The 16,417-nt window shown below is 48.0% G+C and overlaps 1 protein-coding gene across 2 annotated transcripts; it reads right to left on the bottom strand.

Annotated features, from left to right (window-relative positions):
* Positions 1 to 103: 103 nt before the first annotated feature.
* Positions 104 to 5,276, bottom strand: LOC142583175 (uncharacterized). 2 transcript variants are annotated; one of them, XR_012828565.1, is made up of 4 exons: positions 5,069 to 5,276; positions 4,882 to 5,003; positions 4,648 to 4,812; positions 104 to 250 (listed from the first exon to the last, which is right to left on the bottom strand). XR_012828565.1 is itself a non-coding variant. In XM_075693532.1 (3 exons), exons 1-3 carry the CDS (start codon positions 4,975 to 4,977, stop codon positions 140 to 142), a joined length of 372 nt encoding a protein of 123 aa, XP_075549647.1. In that variant the 5' UTR covers positions 4,978 to 5,275; the 3' UTR covers positions 104 to 139. The 2 variants fall into 2 exon arrangements, 1 of the variants encoding a protein (XP_075549647.1); XM_075693532.1 differs by having other exon boundaries at positions 4,882 to 5,275.
* Between the last annotated feature and the right edge of the window lie 11,141 nt (positions 5,277 to 16,417).

Below are 16,417 nucleotides of genomic sequence, written 5' to 3'. Positions count from 1 at the left end.
CAGCAAGAAAGCTGACGGGGCTTCCAAGAATTTCTATGCACTATTTATTAGTATCGCCCATTGCTTTGCTGACAATTGTCTTGACAAAAGTGGAAGCCGAATCGGTTGAGTTCAATCAGTTTTATTTACATACAACCTATTATAAAGTGAACCTTTCTTCACCTCTTCCAACTGTTCCCACAGCTGCTGCTGCCATCTTGCACGCCACATGGTAGGTGCATGAGAGGATTTTCCAAGGAACTCTGGAAAGCTGTAATCAGATTGTGGGCAAAGTTAAAAACTTAAATACAAAAAGGGTGTAGAGTATTGTAACCTTGTACATGTTGATCACACATGTTTCAGCTACAGCTGTAAGTGCCTTGTCTCATCAACCAAGCTACAGTTCTTGCAACGTTACACTTTGTGATACTCAGTATGAATTGATAAGACTAGCTGCTATTCTAGTGGTTGTGCAGGCCACAGTGCCTGGCCTTTGTGCTTGTATGTGTCAATTTCTCTCTTTCAGTCTCGCCCAAGCCACACCAAAATGCTATCCACAAGTGTTGTGCCAAAATGGCCTGGCAACATTTCGTATTAAGCCATTTGACCTATTTATTGCACTGATGCACAAAGTGCAACCAAATGAAGGAAATGACATCACCTAGGTGATTAGTAAATTACCCTTCTAAAATACCACAAGTGCAACTTTGCTGTGGCAAGAGCCTTAGCAAAAACATGAGACACACAAAAATGAAGGAAAAGAGACACCTTCAAGTTCCCGCACCAACTCACCGTGACAAGCACGAATTTTGATAGTGTCTGCTTGAGCTTAGTTATTTCGAGATACATGCAGTTGAATGCTTTTACAAGCATTGAGATGCCCCACTATGCTAGCTTGCCTTTAATGGCTATAGAAAGTCATACTGCCACAAGTCTGCCTATTCTTCCGATTGGAATCTATATTGAAGCTGCTTTGAGCAATGGGCGGTATTCTATTTCAGCGCAAATGATACATTGAGAGTAGTGTGCCTGGAAGGAATAGACAAGCATTGCAGAAGCTGCAGCACTTTGTGTCGCTGAATGATCATACGAGAAGGTAAAGATGCCATCAGAAAGCATCCTTCGTATAGAGTCTCTTTAAAAGAAAAACACTACAACTAGACATGGTGACAGTTGTGGTGGCAAACTAAAAATATTATAATGATAGTTCAAGGTGTGGTATGGCATGTTTATGCTATTTCTGAAAAAATAAACACTGCAAGTGTGTCCATGCCAGCAATTGACACAGGATGTGCAGATGCAAAGCTGCAATACAGCACCACGGCCTCAAAACGACAGTATGCAAGTGGTGGTCCAGCATCAAAACTTCAATGTCCCTACACTGCAACACTGGGAGGCCATGCTGCATGACAGAAGCCTGGGTGGCCAGCAGGCGCTGCTCTGTCGGGCACAGGACGTGGCAGCAACTATTTCTCCTAAGGATTAAATAAACGAATTTCTCTACGTCACCCGCTATGCGATGCGCCATGCGAGGGAATGACAGTGCCACTACTCTCACAGGATATGGATGGTGCACAACACCACCTTGAGCATCGGAGTGCACGTCTGCCTGTGAGCTCTGTACTACAAACACAAGTGGTGCATGCAAGGTAACATTTAACATATCACTGCCAAATGCCATCAATGAACAGAAGCAGCAAAGAAAGCTGGTTACATAATCTTCAGTGTGTCGGATCTGCATATCTTTTACATCCTGTCTGCATGCCGCATTGTTCATTTGTTCGTCACTGCTCAAAAGTGCATAGTTGCATGGTAGTTTTTTCGATCTTGTGCACTTTCTTTTGTCCTGAAAAAATAACCACAGCAGCTATCTTCATAAAATAAAGCAGATGTTTCTGAATGAGCTGTAAGTATTAAAGTTGCTCAAAAGGGTAGTTTACTGAATTGATTGCATTTGAGTACTGCAGGCCTAGTTTCTTTCCGTCTTTCTCTTTTAAAGCCTCAGCACAAATTAGCTGAAACACCCTGTATACTGGACGGCTTGCCTGGCTGCCCGCACCGCCGAGGCGGAGCATCAAACGTTTTTGTGGCGCACTTGTCGCCGTCTCGTGGCACCGGTCGTCCATCCTTATCGCGCACACGCCACCGTCGTCATCACGCCACCGTCGTCTGGTGTTCTGATTGGCTGCGGCAAAGCGGACAGCTCTGGCGGGCGGGAAAAAAAAGTGGTCCGCGAGCGATCGGGCTTGCCGCCTCGTTTAATGCCTGCTTTTATCCGCCTGGCCAAGAGCTTTGCCCGGTTTAGCCGCTTTGTCTTCAGTGTGAACGTGCCTTTAGAGTAAGAAAATCAACAGCTTACACTTCCACATTTTTTGCTTGGTAGCTGCATTCAATTTGCTTGCTCCTCGTCTTTTAGACGTCTAGGCTACCCATATTTTAACGTGGCTGAATAGTACACAAATCAGAAACACGAGTTTCTCTGGCCTAGCCTTCTCACACTTGCAAGGATACCATCCAAAATTGACCTATTTTTCTTATGGGGTGCCCACTGATTATGAGGATGCTGACATCGAAGGATCTCAAGTGGTTCTCTAGCATTTTGGTGACGTAATACAGTAATGCCAAGCTACAACTGACCTGATATCTGTCAGCACCAATGAACGCAGTGGTTAGTATTCTCACTAAATTGAGAGTTCAGCCCAACAGCAGATGGACACCAGTGGTTTGAATCCCCGTGTTTGCAAATTTAACTGGCTGAAATCAAGCATTTAAAAGACACGCATTTATTCCATCCCTTCAATCTGCGAGCATAATGAAGATCAAAGGTCAGGTTATGTGGCTGCAGCACCTTCTGTTCGTGCAGCATACCTTTACTTTTCTTTACCAAGACACTTAGCATGCACATACCTTGTGTGCAAGCCACATCTATTTACAACAGAAACAGCGCTTTCCACTCATGAGCAAAAGTTTGGAGGTAAAATATGGTAGAATTTTTTGTCCAGCCAACGCATGCAGGCTGAAATCCAAGTGGTACAGCCAATATGTGCCTGTTCAATCACTGCAATGCATTGAGCCACTTATGATAACGCACAGCTGTACCAGAAAAGGTTTAGATTTGTTTTCACTAATGCCATGGACTTATGAACTTTTATGAATGTACCTTCAGCTTTCGCAGACTTTCAAGTAATTCGAATGTAAAGTGGCCTGTGTGTTATTGCTATTCAGCCAGAGTGCAATAGGAGCCAGTCAAATTAGTAAAACATGAAGTCAATGTGCACACAAAGACTACATGTACCCTTGCATGACTTTGTGCCACAGGCAGCTAACAGCTTCCAATTCACAGTTCTTGCAATATGCTTGTGGCCACCATCTACAGTGATCTATTTGATTGAACGGGGATGTGTATGTTGGCTGAAAACAAGAAAATATATTAACACCGATGGATGCAATATATCCTTTCCGGTAGTTTTGCAAGGGGGAAACTAATTCGAACTTCACGGCAGCGTGCACCGCACAGCTGCACCTCATTTTATATTCTCGCGCATGCGTCAGTGTTGCCGCAGCTGTCTATAGTGACACCCTCGCGTGCATTTCTTGTTCAAGCTTTGTTGAAGGGTTTGAAGAAATGAAGGCAGTACGGTGCCGCTCATTTCTTCCTTAATGCGACCTTTGAATAGTGTGTGCATCTTAACCCTTTCATAGACGCAAGCAGAGAACAGGCCGCTTTGTGTCCGAGACATTACAAGTGCTTTTTCTTTTTATGAGGTATTTTTGACATAACGCAAAATCTCAAAGCTGACTACGATTCTGTACAAGCGAAAAGTAGGAATATTACATCCCACTATACAGCCTCAAGGCCCGTTTCTACCTACTCGTGGTCACCTGTAATGTGATTACAAGCAGCCAGAGTACCCAGTAAAGTATACGTTGTTTGTGCACGTTTTCATTATACTTACTGAGCATGCTTTGTGTGAGAATCCTCAATCAGGGCTTTCCGATATCACAAGGGTTCTTAGAAAAAAAGATGCTTCTTGAGAATTCTTGAGGGCTCGTATGTAGCAGCTCGCATATGTAGGAATGCGATTTGTTCGCGATGCTAATAATTTGATCACCTGTTTTGGTAGCTGTGGGCACGAGAAATTTAGACACCTAACCGCACCAAAATTCAGCTTATATGAAAACACGGAATTTCGATAAAAAGAGTCCATTTGCCGCTGTGGTGGTTTGAAGGAAGGCGATAGAATAGAATAAAATAAACATTGTAGAACGGGAAGTAAAACTGCGCAATCGCTCTATCGCGTTGTTTGACAAAGAAATGGACGAAAAAATGTGCTTAACGTGATTCAGAAACATATCTACACAGGAATGTTCAATGGTAGAAATTACACTTCACCGCTACAGAGTAGCGAAGTTGCCCTGAAAAGTGGGACCAATATTTTCCGACCGCCCAACAAAGGGTGAAATGCGCACAGTATGTACGGCAACACTTGCTTTGTTCACCGCAGTAATGCCACCCTGTAATGGAGACACAACTACGACAAACGGTCCGCATTTCTTCCGCAGCGAGCAGCGAGAAAAAGTGAAACATTTTTTACCGAGTCAGAAATAAGCCAAGCGTGTTCCTGACGGTATGTAACGGCATGCCGCTGGAAAAAGGGGGGTCCATACCTCGGGGTTCAAATTCCGCAGACACGGCATGCGCTTCAGCGTAGCCGTCAATTTGCGGTTGGGCAAGCGACGATTTTGCATTTTCTGTTCCGCATCAGCATGTTCTACGCAACGAGGGAGCTCCTTGAAAACCAGCACGACGGGGGCCATCTCGTTGATCAAGGCCTAAAATTTAAAAGACAACACAACTATTAGCGCTTATTGTTTCAAATTTTGTGATTTCAGTAGACTTACCTTGATGTTGTCGCATATTTCTTGTGGATCCATGTTGTTTTCAAGGTCCTTTCCGCCAACATAAAGAACGGCGAAATCGACACGCTCGAAGCGCATCGTGGAGACAGCTCACGCCAGCCGCACTGCATTGTAGCCCACAAAACTGAATGTGCAGGCGCGACCTATTTAAGAATTTAACCTGACTCACCGACAATGACGCCGCGCAAGGACGGCATGACTGAACACAATCCAGCGAGGCGTAACAAGACCACGCGAACGAACCTACGTGAGCCGGCAGTGGCCGCATGTGCATGGCATGTGGCCGGCACACACCACAGGGATTTAGCAGCAGCACCTAGCAGCGTCCTTCCCTAGGCGTACAAGTACCTATCTGGGGGCAGGGAGTACGCCACTGGCTTACGTCACATCCGGTTTTCCTCCAAACCGGGTACAGCCAGCCTGCGGGGATACGCTTCTGGAATTTCCGCGGTGACTGCTGTTGGACGATGGTGAGAGGCCCGTGCGTGCTTAGCAGACCTGTCGCAATCACCATAAGAATAATGCAAAGGGGACAAACTGTGTATTCCGTTGAAGTAGTAGTTCGCGGTCGCTGTTTTCCAAATGCACGAAAAACGGCAGTGGTCTCCAAGCGCCTAGGCACTACATTCCACTGTACGTGGTCGCTCGTGCCAAAACCTGGTCGGCGGAAACGTGTATGGAGGGGCTTTACATCGGACTGCCGGGCCTGAACAGGCGGGAAACGGCGGGCGCCGAGGCGAGCGAACACGCTATCACACCCTTTTTCTCCTCCGGAGGGAGGGGACGCCTGTGATTGGCTCACGCCTTGCGCTGCGTCTACTTCATGCATATAAAAACCCGCTTTAAAAGTCGCGTATGATGAACCGTCCTAAAGTGAAACCAACCTTTCCATCCACACTATGAACGTTGCCTTTTTTGTGTGTGATTGTCATTGTGCCCTCTATTATCTGACTATGCACAACTGGCGAATCTCGGGTTGAAGGCTACTGTAATAAATACCATGAAAGAAGAAAAGATAAACCGGCAGTGGCTGAATCGGTTAGCGTGGTGGTCTCGCTACCCGGATGGCGGTGGTTCGAATCAGTGGTCAGACAAGCAATTTTTATTTTCGCGCGGCTTGGTTTTTTTTTTTCGTACGGCAACACCGACGCCGACACGAGTGGCGCAATACAAGCTTCGCCTGAACAGCATAAAGCTCATGCACAATCTAGACAAAAGTTATGAAATGCACAAGTTTTAATCCATGTTAAGCAAAGTTTCACTGCAGCGCTGTGTATGAAATGCTATATAAGTAATGGCGATGCGTGGCATTGTGTTCTATGTGTTCGACTGTTGTTCGATGCAGCTTGCAACCTCATGCAATGCTTCCACCGCAAGGGCGCCAATGAAGATTAGTATCATGAAATTACAGTTGTCTGCCGGTAATTTGACCCTGACGGGGCCGAAGAAATTGATTTTGTTACACGGCGGGTCAAATTAAACAAGACGCAATAAAAAAAAAGAAAACGCCAGAACACACCACTGATTCATTCGGCAGTGTTCGCCCTATTCTAACACACCCTCGAATCAAAGGCGCGCCCACTTTCTATGTGTACAAGTTGGAAAGCTAACATAGGAATGACATTAAAATTCCCAAACGAAGTAGGAATCTAATGCACACCCGATTTATCAACAAGAAAAATGTGCAAGAGTCTAATAGGTGTCGCACACCGGTGGCCACCTTGTCTTTATACCAGCTTCGCCCCAGTACACCTGTGTTATGCGCCAAAGCATACTAACACCACGGATGTTGTTTTGGTTTCATGTACGATTGGGCACCAAGGCAGGCAATTTCCGGGCCCAATTTTCATGAAAAAAAAATGCCTCGTGTTAGAATCGGGTAGATAGCACAATTAGACATTAAAGGTTCTCCAAGTGCAGGCCAGAAATAGGTGTTTGCGACGGGAGGTTAGCTTGTTCAATGCATTCGCTGTCCCCTAAGCTCCGCTGACAGACGCTGCCAGTAAAGGAGTCGCTATTAGGGTCAGCATAAGGTTCAGGTGCGTGGATGCTGACTGATGAAGCTCGAATTATCCGGCGAAGGACAATTTTAGGATAGAAATAATGAAAGTCGAGGCCCATAGAAAAGCATGGGCGCTGGCCGGCTCATTCGGCCGTGATCAATTTAGCCGAAAAATCAGAATAACCGGAGTTAAGTGAATCTAGGTCTACTTATCATGTTTATGCACTACACTGGTCACAGCCATGCCAAAATTAAAACCCCAAATCAGGCAGATGCACCGTGTGAGACGAGTACGAAGCGATGCCACCAGGACGATCGAAGGCGATCTACGATGCTTGTCAAGAGAAGAATTGTGACGACGTGAGTATGTACAGAGAAGTACAACACAAGTGCTGCCTGCGTTTTAGGATTGTGTACCTCATGTGCCATGCTAGCCAAGTCAAAGAAAATCAAAGAAATAAAAGAATTCGTTGAATATAATATTCTATTCCATCAACAGGTCGGTGTGCTTGAGTGATACTTAAGAGCTGGCATTATATGTTCAAATTTTATGTAGGAAGTTGTTATTTCTTATTACGCAGAACAAAGTTCTGCGCTTACGTGCACTACTTTGTTGGTCAGCATACAAGGTTTGTAATAGCCCGCTCGCTTGGCTAGCATTTGGTTCATATACAAACTTCGTATATAGATGCATCGGCGAATATATCCGCCGAGATACCGACCTACCCAGCTGCAGAAAGCAGGAGCCACCAAACCAGGGAAGGCAAGCAAAAGAAGCTTTGCTTTCAAACATCGGGTTATAAACCCCCGGTGTAAGAAAATTTTCTGTATATAAAAAGACGCCGAAGCGCAAGCGAACGACAAGGCTCTCAAGGTTTCGCGAGGGCTGCTTTATATTAAATGAGGCGGTTGTAATTGATACTCATTAGTGTAGCGAGATACATGTGCCAAGAAAAAAATGTAAGTATCGCATGTAATGTCCCAAGTAAAAGGACGCGCTTAGACCGTGCTGTCTTTGTCATATCCTTGTCAGAGCACGCCGACTGTGTCAACGGAATTGAGAACAGTTTTTTCTACACCACTCGCTGCCCTCGGCTCGGTCTGCGCGCCACTGGTTGAAATACAAAGGTTAGGGTTCTTTCTGAAGAAAAAAGCAACGGTCGCTTTGTCTTTTGCCTCGTCAGTGATGTGGTATAAGCAGACATTGAACAAATAGAAAGTTTATTATGAAAATACGGGATGCGACGCACCGACAAGAACTGCTCCGACACGCAAGGCGATCTTGCCGGAAGTAGAACTCTATCCTTCCGTGCATGGTAGTTTATATTTTGACCTCTAAAATTCATACAACGCGGCGCCGAAGCCTTGCCGCACACCGCGTCTTTAGCTCAGCCCGAAGGTGAGGAGGGAGCGCTTGCGGTTTGGGAGAGGTTGCTTTAACTAAAACCACTCTATTCTAGAGAGTAGCGGCCGTCACCTCCGCGAACGCGCTTTCCTCCTCAATTCTCGGATTTTACTCTCCCATGGGTTAGCGCGCTGCGCACGGCACACTTTTCCTGCCAGCGGCTGCCGGACGCTGCCGAAGAATCGATGCGAGCGCTTGTTGTTTCAGTCGTTTGAAGTGTTATTATGGAATTCATCACCTAATGACACTGATACAAGTATGGAAAAGTTCCGTTAGGTCGTGCTGACGAATATTTTTGAAAAAAGCCTCCAAGATAAACTATAGGGGAAGCACTCTAGAAATAGTTATCAAGCAGTAGTTCAGCGGCTTGCTCTCCGTGGTAGCGCCGTGCCAAAACCACGATCTTATTACGAGGCACGCCGTAGTGGGGGACTCCGGAATAATTTGGAACACCAGGGGTTATTTACCGTGCACCTGAATCTAAGTACACGCGTGTTTTCGCATTTCGCCCCCATCGAAATGCGACCGCCGTGGCCGGGATACGATCTCGCGTCCTCATGCATAACAGTCCAACACCATAGCCACAAAGCAACCACGGCGGGTAGTATATCCGCCTTTATTGAGTGCACCGAAAGCACTTCGGTCAATGCTACTACGCGAGACGCATTCTGGACTTGCGCGAAGAGTAAATAAAAGAAGCAATGCACGCGCTTCAACTTTGCTAACCTCGCTTCTCAATAAACCGACACCATGCAACATGTACATTTTACCAGCATTAAGGGGGCCAAGTGCAAGTATGCCATCTCAAGTCGCGAATAAAGCCCGCCAGTTACGCGATTGTCTTTCGTGTTGCTGGCTTCTTACTGCACGGCGGATGCTGACGTAACTTTAAGTAGCTGTTAAGTGGTATTTGTTTTTGTTTTTCATTCGGAAGGCCACAGACTGAAATATGGGCGCCTACAGCGTGCGTTTGAAAAATCAGGTCACATTTTCAAATTCATGCATAAGAATCTGACATTATTTGGTTTGACAGGACATAATTTCTTATGCGCATTTTTTTTTTCTTCAGGCCATTCGCCGCCAGTGTTCCAACATTTCCGAGACTTAAATATACGGAACTCTCTAGCTTCTAGGGATGCAAGTACTGTAGTCGGATACAACTTAAGTGTGCAGTGAAGCCCCGCCGATGCCCATATAACCGCCAGCTACTGTTCCTCTGCGAGGCTGCAAATAGTTCGTACTTCAAACTTTCCCTGTTACCAAAATAAGGCAGTAGCCATAAAAATAAAATTATAAGCCCGTAATTTTATACGTTTTCACTCGTCTATTATAGGGGAACGGTGGACGCCTAATTCTTTATTGAACTGAAATAAAATGCTAGCTTCGCTGCAACTATTTATTGTCAAGTTTCATTTCATTTGGCATTGAAGTTTCACGACTAAAACAGTGTCAGCAGTGAGATGAACTGTACCACGGACTTTTGAAGACTGAAATGCTCAGACTCTATACACTTTGTCCATGGCTGTTGCACACCTCATCGCTTTCGTCGACGAAAAGACTCTTCAAGAACAACAGAAAAAAAGTATTAAGTACGATGCCCTTTTGAAATAGTCGCATGACAACGATTTTGTTTCCTTGTGTGATTGGCTGGCGGTGTAACAACCCAGCGCGGTCCGTGTGCCTTGGTTGCCAACTGCTGTTCTTTAATTTGTATCCTACTATAATTAGTGAAAGAGTTGTTCAGAGATTTGTAGCTAGGCGTGATTAAGCATTTGTGTCTGGTAGTCCATTCGCAAAAAAATAAATGCTCTTCGAAATTAGCCTCGGAGTAGTTATTGTGACCTGAATTTTTTTTTTATTGGTGAGATTGGTGAGACATAATTTTATGAGATAAATGCAGCCTCGAAGAGTACGCCAGTGCGATTGTAAGGAACACGAAATTTAACTTGCACTAAATATGTGAGGAATGCACTGTGCCCAGTGTACTAACCCAAGGCATTGTTTGGGATCTGACCGCTGGTACGATCTGTTGGGAACTCGGCGCTGACGCCCGTGGTTGTACCTGGGTCGCAAGCCCCAAGGGTAGCGTTGGCCTGGCGGCCTGGGGTACAACTGGAAGCATCCGAAGGTCCCGGCAAAGCATGAGTCGACTGGTAACAACGAAACAACTTGTTTATTTTAACATCGCAAAGAGTTGGCGGTCAGGTTTGACCGTAGTAGAGAGACGGGAGAGCACTTCACTCAACAGAAGAAATCGGAGCCCTCCTTTTGGCGTCCGGGGGCAGCTGTTTTTATACTCTCGCAGTTGAGGGCAAGAAGGAACCCCTCAAAAGACGAGCACGTGAATGTACAATGGGCTAATGGTGACGCACACTGTCGTGGCGCTGCGCACGATCTCGTAGCACCCTGTCGTGGCGCTGCGCACGATCTCGTAGCACCCCGTCGTGGCGCTGCGCACGATCTCGTAGCATCCTGTCGTGGCGCTGCCGGTCGGACACAATGACTGTAACGAGAAGATGGTCCCTGCTTTGGCATCGCCTGTTTCGGGCATAATGACTGGAACGAGATCCCTGCTTTGGCATCGCCTGTTTCGGGCCCAATAACTGGAATGAGATCCCTGCTTTGGCATCGCCTGTTTCGGGCACAATGACTGGAACGAGATCCCTGCTTTGGCATCGCCTGTTTCGGGCCCAATAACTGGAACGAGATCCCTGCTTTGGCCTCGCCTGTTTCGGGCACAATGACTGGAATGCGAGGAGGATCCCTAGGCGGTCGCATCGCCGCAGACGCGCCTGGAAACACCTGGCGATGAGTGTTGCGGCGACGACGATCGGGCCAAAATGTCTGCCGCCCCGCCGCAGTCGCGCCGGCAAAACCACGTGTCGCAGGCGAAACGCAACAGACCGCCCCGCCGGGGGAAGGAGATCCCGATGGACAGGGGACTGCATCCGCTGTCCGGAGGGATGTCGCTCGATGATGCTCATAACCGAAGTCGGGCGTCCCTTGACGTTTCTTGAGCGCAGCGCACAGAGAAGGCCTCGTTCTCTCGTTCAGGTTCGCACGGGACACTGCAAAGTGACTTCGGGAGAGTTCACATTTTTGTTCTCGTTCCCGGCAAGCGTTAGAACTACGCTGAAAACTCAACCGCTCAGTCAGCAAGCACGGCACAACCCTCACTAAGCCCTGCCAGGCTCTTTCCCCTTTTTATACCACTGCCTAGTTCCTTACAGTAGTCTAGCATCACTCAGAACGCGTCCACAAATTGAAAAATTGCACTAGAAAGCATATCATCACTTTGAAACACTAAACAAAAGCAATATGTTAAAAAAAATCCTGCCTCAGGAAGAAAAACATCAGTAACAAACAATTTTGAGGCTGATTCCTACGTTAGGGGCTTCGACTTAAGCCATCGGCGTTACCGTTGAGACTCCCCTTTTTGTAACGCACCTCAAAGGAATATTGTTGTAAAGCGAGGCTCCAGCGCAGGAGGCGGCCATTTTTGGGAGAGATGGTCTGCAGCCATTGGAGAGGGCAGTGATCCGTCTCAATGATAAACCTCGAGCCGGCTAGCTAGCATGACAATTTCTGAACGGCCCACACGAGACACGCACACTCTTTCTCGGTGGCGCTATACGCCTGCTCACGACTGGTCAGCTTACGACTAGCATACAGGACGGGGTGTTCTACTTCTCCATTTTCCCGTTGGCACAGTACAACGCCCATGCCTCGCTCACTAGCATCGCACTGAACAATGAACCCTTTTGTATAGTCTGGCGATCGTAGCACAGGCTGGCTTGTTAGGGCACTCTTTAGGGCGCTAAAAGCTCTTTCCTTTGTCTCGTCCCAGACGACTGTTTGAGGCTCTGTCTTTCTTAGAGCATCCGTCAGGGGAGCCGCGATATCAGAGTACCTGGGGATGTACCTCTGATAGTAGCCGGCGACACCCAAGAACGACCGAACATCGGTCTTGGTGCGCGGTTGCGGAAAGTCTCGCACAGCGGCCACTTTTATTTCAGAGGGGCGGCGACGACCCTGACCAATCACGTGACCGAGGTAGACAACCTCGGCCTGTGCTATCTGGCACTTAGGAGCCTTGACTGTCAAGCCCGCTTCGCGCAGGCGGGTTAGCACTGCCCGCAAGTGTGCCATATGCTCAGACCAGGATGCGGAGAATATCGCTACGTCGTCTAGATACGGTAAAGCGAATTCTTGCTGTCCCCGCAACACTTTATCCATGAGACTTGAAAAACAGTATGGCGCGTTCTTCAAACCAAAACTCAACACTTTAGGACGGAATGTTCCCATTGGTGAAATGAACGCCGCATACCTACTAGCCTCTTCTGTAAGTGGAACCTGCCAATAACCCCTGACAAGATCTAGGGTGGAAATAAACTGAGCGCTACTAACTTTCTCAAGGCGCTCCTCGATGTTAGGGATCGGATAAATTTGATCCTTAGTGATGGAATTAAGCCTGCGGTAGTCGACGCAAGGACGAGGTTCCTTGCCCGGTACCTCAACTAAAATCAAAGGGGAGGTATAATCACTCTCACCTGCCTCAATAACACCGAGCTGTAGCATTTTCTTTACCTCAGCCTCCATAATATCGCTCTGGCGGGGTGACACCCGATACGCCTTGGATCGTACTGGCTCTGTGGAGGTAAGTTCTATATCATGAGTAAGTACAGAAGTCCTACCAGGCCTCTCAGAGAACAGACCTTGAAACTCTTGTAATAGCTGGTGTAGTTCGGTTTTCTGCTCAGGCGACAGCGGTGCTTTACTGATAAGGTCACTAATGACTTGACCGGTGTCTTCCCTGTTCGTCACTGAGCCTAGTCCCGGAAGCTCGTCTGGAAGCTCTTCAGGAACGTTTATCATCATGCACACCACTGCTTCCCTTTGTCTATAAGGTTTGAGCAGATTACAGTGGTAAACTTGCTGTGCTTTCCGCTTTCCTGGCAGACTTACCACGTAGTTAACGTCCGACAGTTTCTGAACAATTCGCGCTGGGCCCTCCCACTGCACGTCTAGTTTGTTGTTTAGCGATGTGCGCAATATCATGACCTCATCGCCAACCTCAAAACGACGGGCCCTGGCTGTCCGATCATAATAAACCTTGGCCCTCTGCTGGGCCTTTGCCATTGCTTCACCTGACAACTCCTGTGCCCTTCTTAAGCGTTCGAGGAGCTTAAGCACGTACTCCACCACGACTGGGTCGTCGCCCCTACCTTCCCACGATTCTCGAAGCATGCGAAGCGGAGATCGAAGCGAGCGACCGTACACCAGTTCAGCTGGCGAAAACCCCGTAGCTGCATGCGGCGCGGTCCGTAAAGCAAACATCACCCCAGGCAGACACAGCTCCCAGTCAGTTTGATGTTCAAAACACAAGGCTCTCAACACGCGCTTCATGACGGAGTGGAGCTTCTCAACGGAATTCGACTGTGGGTGGTACACTGAGCTGTGTAACAGCTTTACCCCACACCTTTCGAGAAAAGTTGTCGTCAAAGCGCTAGTAAACACTGTGCCCTGATCTGATTGAATTTCTGCAGGAAAACCAACTCGCGCAAATATGGACAGTAGTGCATTAACTATCTCAACTGAGCTGAGTTCTTTAAGCGGCACTGCTTCAGGGAACTTTGTCGCTGGGCAGATCACAGTCAAAATGTGTCTGTACCCCGTGGCTGTTACCGGCAGAGGTCCCACTGTATCAATAACGAGCCGTCTAAAAGGCTCCGTTATGATAGGTACCAATTTCAACGGCGCCCTCGATTTGTCCCCTGGTTTGCCCACCCGCTGACAAGTGTCACATGTCCTCACGAAATGGTCTGCGTCCCGAAAACACCCTGGCCAATAGTACTCTTGCAAGAGACGGTCCTTAGTTTTCTTAACTCCTAGGTGTCCGGACCACGAACCCCCATGCGACAAGCGCAACAGATCCTGGCGATAGCATTGAGGCACGATCAGCTGATCGAACTCCACTCCTCTTCGGTCTAGATACTTCCGGTACAGGACTCCACCTCTTTCCACAAAACGCGCAGTTTTCCTGGCGATACCTTCTTTGACATTGCAGCGCACGTTTTCCAGGCTGCCATCCTTTTTTTGCTCGGCTATCAAAGCCGACCGGCTGACTCTTAGCAACCTATCAAGTCCGTCTGACGTAGGCGCGATGAGCAAATCTGTAGATAGCTCTTCTAACTTTCCCGTGTCGGGCGGTTCCTCTCCAGTATCTGGCGCCTTCAACGCTACAGACTCAATTTTATTCAGTTCGGGCGTGCTCTGAATATCAGCTTGCTGCGCCTCTGACCCTTTTTCGTTGTTTGATAACGTCGGCCCCGCAACTACCGCCTTTGCAGCGAGCTCCCGAACCTTCGATCTGGTTAAGGCCTGAACACTAGCTTCACCAAACAAAAGCCCCTTCTCGCGCAGGAGGTGATCGGACCTGTTTGAAAATAGGTACGGGTACTGGGGTGGCAGCATAGATGACACTGCCGCCTCTGTCTCAAGCGCTCCGAAAGGTCCTTCAATAAGCACTTTTGCTACCGGCAGACACACGCTATGAGCTTCCACGGCTTGCTTGATCCATGCGCACTCGCCCGTGAACATATGGGGTTCTACGTAAGATGGGTGAACTACATCCATCGTTGCTGCGGAATCGCGAAGCACTCGGCACTCTTTCCCGTTCACGAGGAGGTCTCGCATGTAAGGCTCGAGAAGCTTCATGTTCTCGTCAGTGCTGCCTATTGAAAAAAACACAACTTTTGGTGTTGTTTCCGGACACTGCGCCGAAAAGTGACCCGGCTTCTGGCACGTATAACACAAGCGCGCTCGCCTCATCTCGAACCGCTTTCTGCGTTTGGCTGCCGCCGTCTCTTTACGTTTGGTCGGACTGCTTTCACTCGCATCCGCACTACGCGTGTTCCCCTTTGCTCTCATGGGTGTGAACTTCGGCCTCTCAAACTTCGAGCCAAATTCACCCTTTTGACCGTCCTTAGCTCCGCGAGCTCGACGCGTCACAAACTCCTCGGCTAGCTCAGCGGCTCTAGCCACCGTACAAACGTCTGGCCTATCCAAGACCCAGTATCGCACGTTCTCCGGTAACCGACTATAAAACTGTTCTAGCCCGAAACACTGCAGAACTTTATCGTGGTCACGAAACGCTTTCTCTTCTTTGAGCCACTCCTGCATGTTCGACATAAGCCTATACGCAAACTCTGTATATGACTCACTTCTGCCTTTCTCATTTTCCCGAAACTTCCGACGGAACGCCTCCGCAGACAGCCGGTACTTTTTTAGAAGACTCGATTTTACTTTGTCGAAATCCTCTGCTTCCTCTCTATCCAAGCGAGCGACTACGTCGGCCGCCTCGCCGGGTAACAAAGTGAGCAAGCGCTGTGGCCACGTTTCCCGAGAGAACCCCTGCTTCTCGCACGTTCGCTCAAAGTTAACCAGGAACAAACCAATGTCCTCTCCAAGCTTAAACGGCCGCATCAGGTCAGTCATTTTGAACAATACGCGTTCTCCTGCACCGTGTGCCTGACTTCCATTACGAGCGCGTTCCATTTCTACCTCAAGACGCTTCATTTCCAAAGCGTGTTGACGGTCACGCTCTTGTTGCTCTCGCTCTTTCTGTTCTTTACGTTCACGCTCTTCTTTTTCTTTTGCAGTCTCCCTCTCTTCAATAGTCTCAAGGCATTCCGACAGCTCGTCATCCTCAGCCTCTAACTCAAGAATAGCCTTTAGCAGTTCTGGTTTTCTGAGTTTGTCCGAGACATCCAGACCCAACTCTCTTGCAAGCTCCAACAATTTCGGTTTGCGCAACGACTTCAAATCCATGGCTGCTCTGAATGCTGCTTTCTCTACTGCTTACTATTGTCTTGCCGCAAACTAACCCGGCAGCAACGACAACCACAATTACCAGCTCTGTTTCTGACACTAACAAAAGCCTGGCAAAGCTCAGAAGAAGAAAGTCCCGCACTCACCAAACCTCGCAGGCAGGAATTCCGCGCAGTCGTTCCGCTGCAGGCAACCAGTCGTCACACAGGGCTCGTTGCACTGCTCCCGGATCGTCGTTGAGCTGCTCAGCATACAGTCAACTGCATCTCTTTGCTGCTGGC

This window comes from Dermacentor variabilis, chromosome 1 (genome assembly GCF_050947875.1).
Source record: "Dermacentor variabilis isolate Ectoservices chromosome 1, ASM5094787v1, whole genome shotgun sequence".
Taxonomy (NCBI): domain Eukaryota; kingdom Metazoa; phylum Arthropoda; class Arachnida; order Ixodida; family Ixodidae; genus Dermacentor; species Dermacentor variabilis.
This window is presented reverse-complemented; position numbering and strand designations above follow the sequence as displayed.